This window comes from Chrysemys picta, chromosome 2 (genome assembly GCF_011386835.1).
Source record: "Chrysemys picta bellii isolate R12L10 chromosome 2, ASM1138683v2, whole genome shotgun sequence".
Lineage (NCBI taxonomy): Eukaryota > Metazoa > Chordata > Testudines > Emydidae > Chrysemys > Chrysemys picta.
Genome location: NC_088792.1, coordinates 152,136,452 through 152,155,994, shown reverse-complemented (window position 1 = coordinate 152,155,994; position 19,543 = coordinate 152,136,452). Strand labels below are relative to the sequence as shown.

At 49.1% G+C, this 19,543-nt stretch overlaps 1 protein-coding gene across 2 annotated transcripts in view; it reads right to left on the bottom strand.

The window, feature by feature from the left end:
• Positions 1-1,260: 1,260 nt before the first annotated feature.
• Positions 1,261-19,543, bottom strand: part of ADD2 (adducin 2) — a 101,124-nt gene continuing 82,841 nt past the window's right edge. Inside the window, exons 9-15 of one of the 2 annotated variants that reach the window (XM_005285229.5) lie at positions 17,033-17,209; positions 15,661-15,918; positions 14,230-14,349; positions 13,380-13,469; positions 11,888-12,053; positions 11,382-11,510; positions 1,261-4,571 (exon numbers count right to left, since the gene is read on the bottom strand). In XM_005285229.5, coding sequence (XP_005285286.2) covers positions 4,255-4,571; positions 11,382-11,510; positions 11,888-12,053; positions 13,380-13,469; positions 14,230-14,349; positions 15,661-15,918; positions 17,033-17,209 — 1,257 coding nt within the window. In that variant the 3' untranslated portion in view covers positions 1,261-4,254. The remainder of the gene's footprint in view (positions 4,572-11,381; positions 11,511-11,887; positions 12,054-13,379; positions 13,470-14,229; positions 14,350-15,660; positions 15,919-17,032; positions 17,210-19,543) is intronic. The other variant, XM_008168679.4, reaches the window with a different exon arrangement.

Below are 19,543 nucleotides of genomic sequence, written 5' to 3'. Positions count from 1 at the left end.
TGGCACCTTAAAGACTAACAGATTTTTTTTGGCATAAGCTTTTGTGGGTATCTGAAGAAGTAGGTTTTTTACCCACAAAAGCTTATGCCCAAATACATCTGTTAGTTTTTACGGTGCCACCAGATTCCTAGTTGTTTTTGTATCTTCCCTTATGACATCCCATCATTTCTTCTTGGGTCAGCCTCGCAGTCTTTTCCCTTCAGTCTTGATCTCTTGGACTCTCTTACCCACATAGTTGTCTAGACCGCGCTTTACATCACCAAACCATCTGAGCCTGCACTCCCTCGTTCTTTTGTTTATGGCTGTTTCTTTGAGTATGTCTCTAACCTACATGTTCCTCACGTGGCCCTTCTTGGCTTACCCGGTCACCCATCTCAACATTTGCCTTTGCACGGAGCAGACCGTTGGCTCATGTTTTTCTTCTTTGGTGCCCAAAACCCAGCGCCAGACCTTAAAACTGGTCACACCACAGGGCAAAAATCAGAGCTGGTGTAAACAGATGCAACTCCAGTACAAGTAACAAATAAGGAAGTCAATGGAGCTGATTAGCTATATGAAGTCTGAATTTTGCCCCAGGTATTAATTGTACTAAGGGTGGAATTCACCTCAGCATAAGACTCAGGCACCACTCTAATCCCCAGTCCTGCAGTCTGATCCACATGGTGCGTGCGCATTCACGTGAAGCCCCACTGGAATTTGTGAGACCCCACATGATCTGACTGCAGGACTGAGGTCTTAGGGGTCTTAGGCCCAGTACTGTGACTGACACCACATAGACGGACCCCTTCACATGGGTCTGTGGCGTCTGTTGCAGAAGCAGGACCCAAGATTTCAAGCTCTTTGGAGGCAGGGACCACACTTTCATCTATCAGAGGGGTAGCCGTGTTAGTCTGAATCTGTAAAAAGTACTGTACTTGCATCTGAAGAAATGAGGTTCTTACCCACGAAAGCTTATGCTCCCAATACTTCTGTTAGTCTTAAAGGTGCCACAGGACCCTCTGTTGCTTTTTACTTTCATCTATGTTTATACAGCACTTAGTCCAATGGGGCCTCAATCCGGATCATGGGCCTCTGGGCAGGGTTGTAATTCAGATATTAAATAACAATAAAATATCATGGTCAATAATAACCATTGACTCCGCAGGATCACTCGGGGTGAAATTCTCTGGCCTGTGTTATTCAGGAATTCAGACTAGATGGTCATAATGAACCTTTCTGGCCTTAAAATCTAATGTTAATAAGCACAACATCCAACAGTAAATATTTATAGGTTTGGGCCTTTAATTTGTCAAAATCTGCCCATCGTGCATACAATGGATTTAGGCAACAGAAACTTAAGCACAGCTAACCTTAAGGACCTGGATTTAATTTATCTAGCATACATGAACACCAAGAGCACATATCTAAAAGGTCCGGCGTTTTTGCTGCTGAGGTTTTTTTTGTTGATTTTTTTTCCATGTTCCACATTTGCCAAGCACACCTAGTAACTTGCTCTTTAAAATAAAAATAACTTGTGTTTTCAAAATATCTTCCCCTCCATTCTACCCCCCCCCCCAAAAAAAAGGTGGCAAAGCAAGATATTGGTGCTTATTAAAAATTGCGAATCACCCCAAAGCTCTGTATTAAGGCAAATCGTGATGCAAGATTGGGGAGCTGATTCCCTACCCTATGAAGAAAATGCATCAGCTACTTTCTCAGTATGGATCTTGCTGGAATGCACGTTCTTGGATTCCCCACCACAAGAGCCTTATTAAAAAAAGATTATTTCAAGGACATTTTGCCTGAACAGATTCTGTTACTGTGAAGGGGAATAATAAATAACCATACCTAGCGTTCACATATAGCACTTTTCAACAGCAGAGCTCAAAGCACATAGGGGAAACTGAGGTGCAGAGACTAATCCAAGGTCAACCACCAGGCCAGAGCTGAGAATAGAACCCTGGTATCCTAAGATGCAGTCATGTGCTTTAACCACTAGACCCCACAGCCTCATTCCAGCACAAATGAGACTCTGAAAACCACAGGGTTGGAACATTAAAAAAAAAAAAAACCACAACGAAAGGTGTTGCTTTTTTATCAGAATTTTTCCAACCATTTTGCTTCATACAGGCAGAGATGGATCCGGCTCACAAATTATGGATCCGGAATCACATCCAAATCCAAACTTCATTGGCGTTCAGCGTCACTGTTTCAAGTCCAGGCCACTACAGAAAGTAGCCTCGCTTTCTGATCTTATAGAACTACTGGTAGACATTAGCGATGAGCCTGACCCAGAATACTGCGTCAGTATACAGACTACAATATCCTTCTACATCAGTTGTTCTCAAGCCTTCCATTCTGTGGACCTGATGACAGAGAAAGATTTCTCCATGGACCACCTCTTTCCCAGTTTCTCAACACACACACACACACCCCACCCCACTCCCTTGCATGGTTCTCCAAGTGCCATTCTGCGGACTAACAATAGCCCATTGTTTGAGAACAGCGACCGTAAGCCTTCGGGGTCTGATCCAGCTCCCATTTAAGCCAATGGAAATCCTGTTTCAATGGAGCAAGATCAAGCTCTCATTTGGTTAGCACCTTTAATGCCAGAGTCCTCAAACTGACAGAGGAACATTGGCCTGTTTATCTCCTTTAACTGTGGCATGATAGGTTAGATGTTAGCTCAACCTTTCTAACTATCTGGATGGTTAAGCACTGGAACAGGTTACCGAGGGAGGATGTGGAATCTACATCATTGGAGGATTCTAAGAACAGGTTGGACAAACACCTGTCAGGGATGGTCTAGGTTTACTTAATCCTACCTTAGCATGGGGGGATGAATCAGATGGTCTCTCAATGACCCTTCTAACCCTATATTTCTATGATTCTCTGATTGTAAATTGTAATAATCCTCATCTGTTGGTAACTTTGTCTTATTTTGAAGAGGGGGTGAAGGTTAGAGATGGGGGGGGCAGGTTAAGCCAGTTGGCAATAACATGTCACAGGTGTGAACTCGTGTTTCATTTTCACTCTGGAGTCGGGGTTGGTGGGAGAGTGCGGGTGGGGAAGAGGGAATGCACTCACAACCCCTCTTCGCTGCCAGTCCAGAATGGCATGTGCTGAGCCAGCGGAAGCTGAACGCAATGAAAAGTGCTAACAGGTCTCATATCTGCATCACAGCCTCATCTAAGTGTAATTAATTAGTAGCGCAGCAAGTGGGGGTGAAGTCGCATTTTCTATAGGCTTTTCATTCTGGAGTGATTATTACAGGAGTGATATCGTCAGCGTGCATTTATTCCAAACTAACAAAATAGCACTTAGTGACTGAAACTTTCTTGCTTCTTAAACTTAACATAGAGAGTTCCCGGAGGCTTTTTTCCTTCCCCGCTCTTACCACTATAAATATAGTGGGACACGTTATCTTGTGTGTTATTGTGAGGGAGGGATTTGTGTACTTCCCCACCGACTGAGACACAATAGTCATTTCCAAGAGGCTTCACTACTGCAGCAAATGGATCGTTAGATAACTTGGTGTCACCATTCTGGCTAGAAAGGAACTTGAAAATGGCTTGTTGGCCTAGGTGTAAGGCCCAGGAGGCAAAAGGTCATGGGTCCATAGCCTGACCCTTCCTTCTAGGAGAGCAATCCTTCACCTTTGGGTTTTGATAAAACTGGATCGTCTCCATTTGAGATTATACAGCGAATTGCAACACTGTAATTAGCCAGGATTCCACTGCAGAACTGGAAAAAGGGAATCAATCATTGTCAATGTCCCCTCCTGTTTCACGAGGGTCTTTTCTTGCACCAAATTATTTCTAAAAGGCGGCCACATGGGCTGTAAAGGTAGCAGCATGTGGAAAAACAGCCCACAGGAGATAAATGGTTTGGAGCATTAGTGCTGTGGAGGAACTGGTACAGAGAACCAGTTTTACAGCTTGTGAAATTAGTGACTAGCTCCCTTGAGCAGAAAATAAGGACCACAATCATTCCTAAACTCGCTTACTTCTTCAAAAACCGGTTTAACAGGGAATGATACGTCTCGCGCCATGAGTACCCAGAAAATTTGCCTCATTTCCCCCAAAGTCTAGATGTTGTCTCAGCCACATGTATTACACAGGAGTCATTCCAGGACCCTCAACCTCTGGTTCTATCTCAGCACAAACCATTCTAGGAGAGGCAGCTATTGGCTATCAGCTTCCTCTACTGCTCTGGTGACCTTGGTGGGTGGGGGAGAAGGAAGGAAGCAGCAGGAGGAGAAGGCCTGGAGAGGAATCAAGATTCAGCCTTCTCCTTCTTTTTGCCCTTTTTCAGGAAGGATGGGGTCCGGAATTTCTTCTTCTTCTTGGAGGGAGATTTGGATGGCGAGCCTTCTGGGGACACAGGCCCACTAGTAATTGACTCGGTTTTGTCCTTAGGGGCATCTGGGTCAGCATCTGTGGTTGTGGTCATTTGGCTCATTCCTTTGCTTAGGGTGTCTTCTGCAGTTTGGTCATCATCTTTCCCGTTCACGACCACCGCTGCCGGCTGCGCCTCCTCTCCAGCAGCAGTGGGATCGGCAAGGGCTTGGCTGGTGTCCGTCTTCTTAGCACCTTCACAAAAGAAAGACACAAGGCATGAGGATTTATGGGGGCAGGGTCCCCAATCTCACTAGAAGGGCTGCTATTTTGTGTGGCTACAGGGCCGGATCGCCTGGCTCTGCGAAGTGGTTTTGACTGGGAGATTGCAGGCTAATAAGGAGTGGGCATTTTCCAGCTTGCCTAGAGCTAGCCCTGTGGTCTTACTATAATCATTCCACCAGTGACTCCAATGAGGAAACTCTACCTTGACACTAGTTTAAATAGAAGCAGAATTTGGCCCAAGGGGCAAGGACATTGTCGTGGACTGATTCCCTTCTCTCTGGCACCATTGTAAGTCCATTGGGTCTGGCTCTCCTGTGCCGTGCACCTTGAGGATCTATACATCTCTGCAAAGTGGGCGTGATCTGAAGTTGGTGGTGTGTTTCATCCACTTTGCACAGGAGGTGCAGGGCAGTGGGGAATCAGGCCTATGGTATTTACACAGACTAGACCTTATCATGCTCCCACTGAATGGGAATTTGGCCCTTGATTTCCACAAAAGCCAGAGCAGTCTTGCTGTGATGTGGAGAAAATGGGACACTTATGGGTTGAGACAATATGGCCGGGAAGGATCCTCTGACCCACATCTCCTGGACCCGAGGAAAGAGCTTGTGCTTCACGTTGCCTCCTCGGTTTAATTTTTCCTCATTGAATGCAGGCAGAGCTAGAAGTTGGAACTAAAGGTATGTCTACATGGTAACCGCTGCAGTGGCAGAGCGATGCTGCTGAAGCTATGCCACTGTAGCACCGTGGTGTAGACACTTCCAACAGCAGTGGAAGAGGTTGTCTTTCTGAGAGGCTGACGGAAGAATCCTTCCGTCAACCTAGCCATGTTTACACCAGGGTGAGGTCAATCTAATTACAGTGTTCCAAGTGCAAAATTGTTCAGAGCCCCTGAGCAAGGTAACTAGGTCAGTCTATGGGTATGTCTACACTACCCACCGGATCGGCAGGTAGTGATTGATCTATCGGGGATCGATGTGTCACGTCTCGTCTAGACGCGATACATTGATCCCCGAACGCGCTCCTGTTGACTCCGGAAATCCACCAGGGCGAGAGCGGAAGCAGAGTTGACGGGGGAGCGGCAGCCGTCGATCCCGCGCCGCGAGGACGCGAAGTAAGTCGATCTAAGATACATCGACTTCAGCTACGCTATTCTCGTAGCTGAAGTTGCGTATCTTAGATCGATTCCCGCCCCCCAGTGTAGACCAGGCTTACGCGTAGGTCTGGCCTAGGTTTAAAACCAGAAGTCTTCTCAACTTCGTCCCTGGGAAAAAGAGGTTGAAAATTTCGTCTATGGAACTCCAGAGAAGAAGGGGTTATTGCTAAGCAAACATGGTGTCCAACAGGAGCAGATTGGCCAAGGATGGTCAGAACTCCTGGAAGCCTGTCTGCTAAGTGACCGGTACATTTAAACAGTGCTAAGGGTACCTAAGCACTTGGATTTTCCATTTGCTCACTCATGATGTTTTTCCCTCTGAGCCCACAAACACAGACAGGAGTGTGGTGTTTTGCAAAGGGCTTCTTTTGCAACTAGGTTAATGAATGATCCTCTTTGACAATGAACGCAGGAAGCTGTGTTCTGGGAAGAATCAATTAAACAATTGCATGCATACCTCTTTTCCTCTTCCTTCTCCTCTCCCTCTCTCTTTTTTTCCCTTGTCCCGTAGATTTCTTTATTGGATTTACTAAGATAATTATAATGAACACACCAGACTTCCATAGCACCTTTCAACTAAGGATCCCAAAGGGCTTTACAAAGAGGTGCTGAGCCACCCAACACCCTTGTGAGGCCTGCGGTATGATCTCCATTTTACAGATGGGGAAACTGAACCATGGATCATTTAGGCAACTTGCCCAAGGTCATGCACTAAGTAAGAAGCAGAGTGAGGAATAGAACCCATGGATCCCCTGCTCTAATTGCTAGACCGCACTCTTGGCTGATACTTGTCACAGCTTGTGTAAAGCCCACGCAATATACGTAGTGGAGCAGCTGTTCCCTTTGTACATATTCATCATGAATACATTGCTCCCATGAATATATTTGCCAACAAATTACCTTTCACCCCTTCCCCGTAGGCCAGTGGCTCCCAAACTGGGGTTCGCAAACCCCTGGGGGTTCGCACAATGTTACAGGGGGTTCGCCAGAAAAATTTCCTTAATGGCGGCCAGAGGACCCCAGGCATGGGAGGCAGCAGGTGTGGCCCAGTTGCAGCGCAGACTGTGGAGCCCTGTGGAACGCTGAGTGGGCAGCCGAGCCCCAGTCAGCGTGGGGCCAGCATCCCGAGTCCCGCGGGGCCAGCAGCCCGAGCCCCGGTCAGCGGAGGCGCCGGCAGCCCGAGCCCCACGGAGTGCAGAGCCGGCAGCCCAGAGCCCGGCCAGCAGGGGCCAGGAGCCTGAGCCCCATCGTGGGCAGGGCGGCAGCTGGGACCCCAGGCACGCAGGTGGCAGCTTGGACCCCTGTCTTTGGCAGGCGGGAAGTTGGGTGGCATGAGGGGCAGAGTGAGCAGGGGCCATGCTGCATGTGGGGGGTGGTCCAGGCTAATTTGTCCCTCACGGGACACCCTCCTAGGGGTAGTCCTGGTGGTGGAAGAAAAAGTGTTTGCGCGCCAAACCCGCTGGAACCAGGTAGTCATCACTGTAGCAGCGTTCAGGTGCCTCAGTAATTCGATACTAAGTCATTTTCTCTGGAGTGCTGTTTTGCTTCAGTGAGAGGTGAGTGAATGTTAGCATCACGCTGAGGAGATTTAAACTTAAATCCCTGGAAATGTTCATTTTTAGGAGGGGATTCACAAGATTTCACATTTTAGTGAAAGGGGTTCACGGGTTGTTAAAGTTTGGGAACCACTGCCGTAGGCAACTATGGACCACGCTTAAAAAAGTGATATGACTGCTTTGGTATTTGCCGAGCTGCTGGTTTTAGAGCTAGCACTGGAAGACCTTCCTCCTGGTGTCTGATAACGTTTGTGCTCCTCAGTCCTCCAGCAGCACACCCTCTCAGCTCCTTGCGCCTCTTGCTCCCAGCTCCTCACACTCACACCACAAACTGAAGTGAGCTCCTTTTAAAACCCAGGTGCCCTGATTAGCCTGCCTTAATTGATTCTAGCAGCTTCTTCTTAATTGGCTCCAGGTGTCCTAATTAGCCTGCCTGCCTTAACTGGTTCTAGCAGGTTCCTGATTACTCTAGTGCAGCCCCTGTTCTGATCACTCAGGGAACAGAAAACTACTCATCCAGTGACCAGTATATTTGCCCTCTACCAGACTCCTGTACCCCACTGGTCTGGGTCTGTCACACTGCGTAGACAAGCCCTTACTTCCGTCCCTCTCATCACAGGAGATTGGTCAGCGCCGAGAAAGATCCAAATCTGAAGCAGACCAGAGTCCATCTGTAATTTTGACTACACCAAGCCATTAGATTTTTGCCTACTTAAAACAGTAACACCCGTCACTATGCAAAGGTATGTCAGTCAGTGGCTGGCGTAAGTAGTACTTTGGCGAGAGAAGCACAATGCCGAGTCCTGAGAAAGTACTAGAGTAAGAATTCAGCCACACATTTTCAAATAAAGAAATAATGCAAAGGCATAATAAGCCTAGGGGGGAGGGATAGCTCAGTGGTTTGAGCATTGGCCTACTAAACCCAGGGTTGTGAGTTCAATCCTTGAGGGGGCCACTTAGGGCTCTGGGGCAAAAATCAGTACTTGGTCCTGTTAGTGAAGGCAGGGGGCTGGACTCAATGACCTTTCAAGGTCCCTTCCAGTTCTATGAGATAGATATATCTCCATATAGTTGTTTATTTTTTTAAGCCGACTAGGACTGAAGAAAGAAAGTAGCTTCAGCTCTCAGACAGGCTGTGTATTTAATAGAGGTGGGTGAAATTTTTCAGCTCCAGCTTTCTGCCCCCTTCCCTGCCCCCCAGCAAACTGCAGATTTGGCAACACCAAGATGTTTCACGAGATGTCAGTTTCGCCAAATTGTTTTGGTAGGGGGAAAAAAGAGTAAAAAAAAATTCTGAAAAAAAATCTTTGCCTCTGTAAGAGGCTCTCACATTAGGTGGCATGAGGAATGCAACACTGCATCACCCCCAGACCCTGCGTTCTGTAATATCCTTAAATGTACATGGCGTAGGGGCTTGAAACCTGCCCAAACTTTGGTCTCCTGCGTGGCAGAGAGGGAGCTGCTAGGTGAAACAATTCCTACAAGTATCTAGAACATTGATTTTTTTTTCATTTTACCGCCCCAACCCCAGTAATGACTTACCACCAGAAACCTCCTCAAATTTTAGAGCTTTCCTTTTCCCATGCTGTCTTTTAGGACACTAAAGGCACAAATTGTTTATGCAACAGCAGAAAGTGATGTGCACAATGGGAAGCAATGGGGAAAAGACAGAAGAACTGCAAGAAAAGCTGTTTATAGCAAGCGTACATAGCTTTGCAGGCCAGTTTTGATGCTGGCCATTTGAACTCATACCATTGGTGTTTTGAAATCAGTAAGCTAGGACAAAGCTCTGGTCTCAGATCTGCCCGGCAGATCTTGAATCCTATATTCCATTCCTCCCCCATGCACAGATCCACCACTGATAGGGTGACCAGATGTCCCGATTTTATAGGGACAGTCCTGATATTTGAGGCTTTGTCTTACATAGGCGCCTATTACCCCTCACCCCCAACCTGATTTTTCATACTTGCTGTCTGGTCACGCTACCCACTGAGCTCAGCGGAAGATCTGTGAACAGGGCGAGAAGAAAACTGTCAAGCCCTCCTGGACAGAATTTTGTCCATTAAGCAGATTTTGTGATTTTGGTGCGGTGCTTTTGAGGGTGGGAGATTCCTTCTACAAAGACCTGAGGCTACAGTTGGCTTCCTTTTACAACGTTCAGGACTATCTTTGGGTGGAAGAGAGACAGGAGATAAAAATGGGGCATAAAAACAAATCCTTCTCAAAATCTTGAGCAAGGAAAAAGTCAGAGCAACTCTTCTGAAACAGCCTATAAGAAAGGAGCCTTTCTTAAAAATCCCTCTGAAGTGAGAGGCATCGGCATCTTAATAGAGGTCTAAATTACACAGTTGGATGGTCAAATCAGCACACAGGCAGGTAAAGTGGGAACTTTCAAGTATCAGTGCTTACATACAATGGTGAGGGTTTCTAGAGAAACGACAGATAGAATTTATGATGATAATAATAATAATGCTTTGCTCTCATGTAATACTTTCCCACAGTAGATCTCAAAGTGCTTTACAAAGTAGGTCAATAGCATTATCCCCATTTTACAAAGGGGGAAACTGAGGCATAGAGTGGGGAAGTGACTTGCCCTAGGTCACCCAACAGGCTAGTGGCTGAGCCAGGAATAGAACCCACATCTTCTAAGTGCCAGGCTGGTGCTGTCCAATAGGCCACCCTGCCTCTGAGCCTAAGTGCTGATCGGAACAGCCAAATGCAGAACGTGCAGGCTCTATTAAGGTGCCCAACATTTGAAAACTGGTGCCTGTTGGTCTCCCATATAACGAAAGACTGATACTGGGCGAACTGAAAGCTAGCACATTTGGAAGCTTTTCCATGGAGCTGCATCCCTGCTGTGAACATATTGGAAGATTTCCCCACCCACCCTCTATCTCCCCTGTGAGAAGCATCCCACCTCCCGCAAGGTGATGGTAGGCGAGCTTAGAAAACAGCCTCTCTATACTTACTACAGTGACAAGTATTCAGAATCAGAGGTAAGTCCTTTGGAGAAAGCAACACATGGAAAGAGAAAGGAAGAAATTGTGGGGACAGACATACACCAACACAATGAGACACAATGAGAACAATAAAAGAGTAAAGCCACCACATTGACCTTCATGGACCAGTTCACGTCTTTGCCTGGGGCAGCCAGATACCTTCATTGTCTCCAGTGAGCTACGCATCTGATCTGAGGAGCATGCTAATAACTCACACCATTTCTCCCCCCGCATTATGCCCAGCTACTGATTAACACAACGCTGACGTGTTTTCATTTTAGCTATCTGATACCCTCTGATGGTATTATATCACCTCTTATATTGAAATCCAAGGCAGGAGATAGATAGATATAGATCTCTCTCTCTCTCTAGATATAGATATATATCTATATCTATCTATCTCCTGCCTTGGATTTCAATGTAAGAGCAGAGGCGACATAATACCATATATATATATATATATATATATATAATGTTCTGAAACCCTTGGGACTAACTCACACACATTTGACTGACCCAAAGCCCACTGGAATTAGTAGAAAGACTCCCATTGATTTCAATGGGGTTTGGATCAGGTCCATAGCCAGCAGTTTCTTACTACACGTATTGTTATGCTCACTGGTTGCGCCTCGTTTCAAGTTACATTGCCAACTCTTTGGGATGGGGGCTGTGTCTTTCCATGGGTTTGTACAGCACCTAACACAATGGAGAGCTTATTCCGGGGGAGGGCTTTGGGCACTCCTGCGGTGCAAATAATAAAGAAATAGACATCTTTGTTCCAAAGGCCTCCTGTGTGATTTGTTGGGACAAAGGTGGCGCAGAATTTACGGCTATAATAACCCACCCTCCTTTTAACAAAGAAAAGGAGAACTGGATTATCTTTCCACTGGTGGAAGATGCCCCTCCAAGCCTACAGTATGCCCATGCCTTGCTGCCCATGTGACAGGGCTCAGGTTTATCTCAGGATGCGACTGCAGGAACACTGCTGCATCCACCCTAGGCAGTACCCCAAATGCTCCAATTCCCGCCATGCAGCATAATCACTGCCTGGCACAAAGGCTCAGCTTACCGTCTGAGGACTTCGCGGGGGACACGGGTGGGCTCTTTGGTGGAGACTTTGTGGGGCTTCGCTGTGGGGAAGCGCAGGGAGACTTCACAGGAGAAGCCTGAGATTCCTCCACGCTCGCGTCTCTCTCACCTAGGAGCAGAGAAGACATCCAAGTGCTATGTAAAAGATGGGGGGCGGGATCCCAAAAGACACACTCCCCGCCTGTCTTCTGGGTACGGCTAATTGGAACGTATTTCCTCCAAGCTCAAATGTTTTGAAGACGTATCGGTTTCCATAGGGAGGGTTTTCTGGGAGCGCTGTACATACACAGGGATGTGGGAGAGCCAGATGAAGTCCCTGCTCTGCTCGATTCACAGTGATCTGGGAGGAAAGACTCTGCTCTGAACCAGGCAGAGCAAGGACAAGAACCTGGATTCCCTGGCCAGTGCCCTAGTTAACCCCCCGCAACACACACACACACTTCACGTGACCGAACAAAGCCATGGCCGCTCCCTCCGGTTATTTACCATCTAATCCCAGTTTCTTTCTTTCCACCTCTTTCTTGTACTCCTCCAGCTCTTGGTCGGTTAGCTGGCTGAACGGGTTGGGGGGCTCTGGCTCAGTTGGTATCTCCTCCTGGGATTCTTCTTTTGTCTCCGTGTCTGCTTTGGAAGCCAGGTTACTCTCCGCGGACTGAAACCAACCGCAGACATGACATTGCACCATCAGCACGAGGGCTGGGGATAAGGTTTAGTGGGTTTTGTGGGCTAGTGATCCTCTTATGTCATGGACCCGAGGCTCAGTATTCTAGGAGCCCAGCCCATGGTTTAAGTGTTTGTTCTCACCGACTCCGATCCTGATCTGCAGGGAGCAAAGCCCTGTGTGCAGCAGAACTGGTGCGATTCCACCATGCACAAGGGGAGCGGGTTATGGGGAAGGCACACAAGCCCAGTGTGGCATGAACTCAGCTCCAGGGTGGGAGAAATACCTTAGGGGGCTGCTATGGGGAGTGGGGCTAGTGGATCCATTACTCTGTGTCTCCATTTGATACTGCCATCCATGGAGTTGGGGCACAGTGTAGTTTTAACGGGGTGGGAGCAGCTCCACTCCAACTCTGAGCAGGGAGAGAGCCCCCCCACTTCAACACCAACACATCACCATCAGGATTCCCCTGATCTGAGCTCCACAGCTAGAACCCGCATGCTTATTCTGCAGAGAAGGACCTGGGGATTACAGTGAACGAGAAGCTGGATCTGAGTCAGGAGTGTGCCCTTGTTGCCAAGAAGACCAATGGCATATTGGGCTGTATTAGTAGGAGCATTGCCAGCAGATCGAGGGAAGTGATTATTCTCCTCTATTCGGCACTGGTGAGGCCACACCTGGAGTATTGTGTCCAGTTTTGGTCCCCCCGCCTACAGAAAGGATGTGGACAAATTGGAGAGAGTCCAGCAGAGGGCAACAAAAATGATTAGAGGGGTGGGGCACATGACTTATGTGGAGAGGCTGAGGGAACTGGGATTATTTAGTCTGCAGAAGAGAAGAGTGAGGGGAGATTTGATAGCTGCTTTCAACTACCTGAAAGGGGGTTCCAAAGAGGATGGAGCTTGGCTGTTCTCAGTGGTGGCAGATGACAGAACAAGGAGCAGTGGTCTCAAGTTGCAATGGGAGTGGTCTAGGCTGGATATTAGGAAACACTATTTCACTAGGAGGGTGGTGAAGCACTGGAATGGGTTCCCTAGGGAGGTGGTGGAATCTCCATCCTTAGAGGTTTTCAAGGCCCGGCTTGACAAAGCCCTGGCTGGGATGATTTAGTCAGTGTTGGTCCTGCTTTGAGTAGGGGGTTGGACTAGATGACCTCCTGAAGTCCCTTCCAACCCTAATCTTCTGTGATTCTATGATTCTATTCACCCTTAACCCACACAGGGCTGCTGCCTCGATCGGCAGAGCTGCAGGACAGCAGGGATGTTTACTGCACTATAACATTCCCCGTGAAGCTAGCCCCTTCGTTAATAAGAGTACCGGACTCCTGCTCTTCTCTGCTATCACGCTGGCTAAGAGCTGGGACTGGGGTCCTGCCGATTTCACATCCTGGCGGTTTTGCTCCCGAATCTGTGGGTGAAAAATCAGCCAATAAATAAAAAGAGCTGAAATAAAAGTCTAGCCTAGCTGGCTTAGGGGCACAGTAATAGAGCGGGCCTTGAATTGCCACTAATTTGCGCCTCGGAGAGACTTTTACACGTAGACTAAGGGAGCGTAAAAAGCTCTTTGCACCAGTATCAACGACGACACAAGGAGCAAGGAAGTAGAGAGTCAAGCCCAGAATCTCTCTCTCCTTGGCTGCCCATCTGAATCCAGTTTAGCTCAGTAGCGACTGAATGCCATCCAATGCCCGGTCCTTGGCCTACGTGAAACAAGCCAGCACGTCTCAGCCCTGTTCCTACAGGACAGGGAGGTTTAGCATGACACTGGCACTATTTGGAACTTCCGTCTCAGCCAGGAGGCCAGGCACCGAATGGGTCACAGAGGGACTTTCCCTCTGACCTAGAGGTGGTTCATTCTGATCAGGGCTGAATCATGTTTACAAGGCAGCGCTGGGGAAGGGGTATATGGTGAACTACCCTGGTACCTGCTCTGGTGGTGATCAGAGGACTTCAAAGTGGCGAGTCTGGACCTCGCCACCAGCACTAAACTTGCTGATGTAAAATGAAGAGAAAATGTAAAAAGGAAGTGGCTCATCTGCTCTCCCACCAGCTGCAGGAAAGTCAGGTCACTGGAGTCTCAAAGGAATCTACTGATTCTCAGCCACCTGGAAATTAAGACCTGCCATAGAGCATGGGGTGACAAGAGAGACATCTGAGAGCTGCCACACCTTGTTCCTCATTTCCAGCACTTCCTGTGGGTCTGTGTAGAGAGGCACAAATTGGTTGGGGTTTTCGATTCGGATCGGGGTCCCGCTGCTGGCTTTTTCCACCTCATCGGCCTTCATCCACTGGCCCGTACCAAGGATAGGGTAGGGAAAGAGCAAAGAAAATACATCAAGCCCAGAATTGCAGTATCATTAAGACCCAGGAGACACATGGGCCCAGCCTATGAGTTTCTGACCCATCACAGAATTTTGGATGTTCCAAACTTTGTAGACATTCAGAGCTGGGTAAAGTCCCTTATAGAGAGAGGGGCCAGCAACAAAATTCAGGAATCTGAATTTGGATTCAGATCTAATCCACCCCCTTCCCTGACATTCAAGGTTTTGGTTCAGCCCATTCGGGTGCAATTCCATCGATCTGGATTCTGGTGTGCGCAGCTTTAGGGTTTTGCCTTGACTTGTGTCTAGTAAGCAATTGTTAAATCCCTATCCAAATGTCTATCTAGCTTAGGAACTTGTAGGGCCCCCAGTACCATAGCATCTCACCACCTTTAACGTATTTCTCCTCCACGCTCCTGTGAGGCAGGGCAGGGCTATTATCCCGTTGTACATATGGAGAACTGAGGCTAAGTGATTCGCCTAACGTCATACAGGAAGTCAGTGGCAAAGTAAGGGACTGACCGGATGTCTCCAAAGCCCCAAGCTAGCACCCTCACCACTGGCCCACTCTTCCTGTCTATGCCCCAGGTGACTCCATTCTGGTAGAAGCCCCAGCTGGTTAGCGCATCTCCCAGTAGAAGAGGAAGGCGAACATTTTTATACAGACCAGTCGCCAATTTTGCGAGGGCTCCCCATGAACGTAAGAACATAAGAATGGCCGTACTGAATCAGACCAAAGGTCCATCTAGCCCAGTATCCTGTCTACTGACAGTGGCCAATGCCAGGTGCCCCAGAAGGAGTGAACCTAACAGGTAATGATCAAGTGATCTCTCGCCTGCCATCCATCTCCACCCTCTGACAAACCGAGTCTAGGGACACCATTCCTTACCCATCCTGGCTAATAGCCTGTTGGTACCTGTTGCTGCTGGAAAGCAGCTTTGCTGCCTGGAACCCGAGGGGTTGTTTTCAGGGATGGGTGAACTGGTTTGAATGCAAAACTGCCCCTTCCCCCCAAAACCTTCCCCCAAAACCTGAAGGTAACGATTTACAGGCTGTCCTACTCTGGTTCTGGCCTGAGCCACAGTTACTCTGGGAGAGGCCGGGCTTGGGGTCTACCGAGTCCAACCAGAAACATCATGAGAATGTCTAGATCAGCTCCAAGCATCTATTGGGCCTTTTAACTCCTTACCCACTGCACTCCGCTGTTGTGGAGGAAGTTGGCCAGGGTCTTTTATGACAGTGCCTCGTACCCAGAATACAAAGCTCATTCCCCCTTACCGTGGTCTTAGTCCGCTGGCTGCCCGCGCTTCTCTGATTCTCCTCAGCTACGTTCACCCGTAGGTAGGTGTTGGGCGTGTTTAGCCAGCGGGTCTTCTCCTTCTGCTGCTTCTGGGCATGCTGTCGGAGGGTGGCGATGGGAGCAACCTCCTCCTCAAAGACGAACGCTGTGACGGTGGCAGGGATCAGCACATCGCTTTTATGCTTGATTTTCTCCTGGACAAAAGGGTGCCGGTACGTGTAGCCTGTTCGGTAACCCTGGAAGGACACAAACAGAATGCTTCTTTACTTGGAAAACTCTAGCTCAGAGGTCCCCAAACTGTGGGGCGCGCCCCCTTAGGTGGGTCCGGAGGAACGTTCAGGGGGGCGTGGCTGGGGCCCAGCAGGGAGTGCCACCCAGCTCCGTTCCTGGCCCCAACCCTGACTCCCGGCCCCGCACCCAGCTCCAGCTGCCAGCCCCGTGCCTGGGGTCCTGCCTGCCGGCCGCATGTCCAGGGTCCCGGCTGCTGGCCCCAGATGTGGCCCCAGCCCCCTTCCCCATGTCCGAGTCCCCTCCCCGAGCCACATCCCCGACTCCGGGAGGGGAAGTGCGGACAAGGGCTGGGAGGGGCGTGAGGTAAAACGTTTGGGGACCACTGCTCTAGCTATTAGGACTGGGCAAAAAATGGCGGGAAAAGGTTAGAGAAAAATGCCACGGGGTTCAAAACAGATCTAGCGTTTGATCTGATTCTTCTTTTCCCCCTTTTTGCAAAACCACAGAAATTTTTATTAACATTTTTTGTCTACCCAAATCCTGGTTTTTAGGAATGGTTTCAGTGAATGAAAGTTTTGATGATGATTGCAACAACATTTCTGGTAAGAGAACATTTTAAAAGCGTTGCAACAAACAAACAACCCCCAGTATAAAATTTAAGATTGTCGCATTTTATGGTTTTGAAAAAAGGCCATTTTGTTTTGAAACAGTTCTTCATTCAAGCATTTTTGGCCAGCTCTGCTATCTGCCCATCTCCCTATGGTCAAATGAGGGCTATCTACATCCCAGATCTTTTCCTCTTCCCTCCCAAGATAAGCAGCATGTACTGCTGAAAACTGGCTCCCCCAGAGGCAGGAAGAGCACATTAACGATGCCCCGAAATGGATTTGTAGTCTGTTCAGCTGGCATGCCTGATGTTTCGAGGCAGATTCCTTAGCAGGAAAGCAAACTGCTTGTTTGGCCTGGGACACATCCTGTGAGATACTGAAGCTACGTCTACACTGCAACTGGAGATGTGAGTTGCAGCTTGTGTAGACGTATCCGCGCTGTCTCCAGGCAGGCGGAAGGGGAGTGTGGAGAATGAGGAATGGGCCACAGCTAAATTGGCTGGAGACTTACCAGGTTGTCCAGCATTCGCATGAGGGCCTCAAACTCATGCTCTCCCAGGCGGCTCTTCTGCATGGGTCCGAACGTGCTCCCGGCCCATCGGACTGACCCAACATCGTGGGGCCTGTACTTCTCCCGCTCCAGCACAATCAGATTCTCAGCTCCCCCAGCGCTAGACAAGGCAGAGACCTAGAGCAAAGCACAGAGACTACAGCAACACAGGCGCAGCTGGAGAAGCCGTTGAGGAAGGGCCAGATTCTTGATTATGCTCCACCCCCGTTTGCTCTGCAGAAAGGGGAAGGATTCTGGCTAGCAGAGAATTCCCTTGGTGGAAGGGAGCTCCTGAATGGAATAAAGCTGCTAGAGTTGGCTCCTGCAGCAGCTACCCACCAGTCCAGCCTTGGGAGCGTGCCAGAGTTACCCTACACTAGTGGTCCCCAAACTTTTTACCTCGTGCCCCCCTTACTCCTGTCCATGCCCCCCTCCCACCCTCTGGAGCCAGGGCTGCAGCTCCGGGATGGGGAGACACAGACAGGGGTAAGGGGGATGAGGCTGGGGCCACAGCTGGGGGCAGGCACAGGGCTGGAAGCAGAGTCCCGGGTGCGGGGCCTCACCAAGAGTGGAGCCGTGAGCACGGGGCTGGCAGCCAGGACCAGGAGCGGAGCTGGGTGGCACTCCCTCCCCACCCCCCACGGGGGCTGGCCCAGGCCCCAGGTGCACCCCCTCTCCCCCCGAATGGAAACAATGTCCCCTGCCCTGAAGTGCTTGCCATGTGAGACCCTAATCCTGCAAACGTGCATGTTACTCAGGCACCCGGATGGTTTGCAGCATCAGTCCCATTTATTTACTGACGACCTTTTTCTCTCCTCAGCTGACGGCACTGAAATAGCTGTGTGGTGCTTGTTGCCGTATTTCAGAAGGTCGAGATGCATCTGTAACAACCCCAGATCCCGGTGCGCTCCCTGCCTGCCAGCCACAGAGGCAGAGCGCAGGCCGGTTTGGAAACAAAGCCAAGCAGCCTTGGGAGTCACTGGGCATTCAAATGCCGCTATTGCGCTGGGGAGTTAATGACTAGGGAGTAATGAGCGGGGGCGGAGAGGAGAGACAGGAAACAGGCAGCAAGGCCCATGAGTAGCAGCGTCAACAAGGCTGCATGTGGGAAGGAGGCAGTCTGCAGAGCACATGTATTCCCAGCCCTTCACCTGCAGATGGCTCAGGGGCCAGGCCTCAGCAGGCGCTGCTGACCTCGTTTTCCTAGCTAAAGAAGTAGGTCGATGTGCACAGGGGAGGACAGCGGCATTTATAATAAATGACACTGATTGCAAGCTAGCTGCCTAACCAGCGCAACCAAACCCGCCGCTTCGGTACAGCCGCACCCGCACCGCGCGGGAAGAGCAGAGCAGAAGAAAGTCAGCATCCTCATGTTGCATTTTCAGGCTTTGCTGACAAGCCACTGTTTAAAAAAATAAAAATAATAAAAAACCAACCCACAAAGGAAATCTACAGCAGCTGTAGGTGGGGCTGCAGGAGAATTGGCTGTAGGCATGGAGCCAGGGCAGAGATTGGAGCACTGATGCTTTCAGCGATTCCAATGCTGATAACAGCGCCAAGCTCTGAGGATTGTGGCATTATCACAAACATGTCCATATCACCCCTTCCATGCATGGAAAACCTGAGCGGCTGGACGACTGTCCTTTCTTAATGCAAACTCTTCCTACAAACCGGTTTACTCCACGTGGCCAACAAGAAGCTATTAACAGTGCAACCCCTGTTTATTCCCTTTTCTGTTCTTCTCAGTGCATCCTGCTGACTCTGTCTGGGTTGCTCAGATTGAGACCAATGCTGTATTTTGTGTGTGTGCTATGTTTATGGGGATTTGGGAAGCAGGACAGAGCAGGGCAATTTGAGTTGGTGACAGAGCTGAGGGCATTTGTCTGTTAACATTCTGGGTGGCTAACGTTGATTACCCGAGGGAGGATAGCTTTCTAGATGTGCTGATTGATACCATTATTATACAGAATCACGCTTATGACACTCGTGTCCTAAGGACCAACCAAGAGATGGGCCCCACTGTAGTATTCCCCATTCCCTGCCCTGAAGCGCTTACAAACGAAACACCCAAGACAAACACAGGGTGGGGGAAAGGCCATAACAGGCAAGCGGAGTGAACAATGTGGTGGCAGCCAATGTCATGTTCCATTTTTAATTAGGAGGGGATCAGCTAAATGGAAAGAAAAGAGAAGGGAGCGGGGGCATTGCAAGGAAGGAGAGTGAGGGGGACAAGGCAGGAGGGAAGAGGGTAAGAGAGGCAGGTGTGGAGTAAAGCACTGGTGCCCTCGGGTGTTTTCAACATCTGTCAAAAGCCTCCAGCGTGCGAGCAAAGCACTCTGATCTGATCTACATCTAGAAATGAATCCGTGGAATTGATGGTGCTTGATAATAAGGACTAATCATTTTAACTACAATAACTGCAGCTCCAATGTAGTGAGGGGTTTGAAGCCAGGGACTTTTTCGGGACATGGC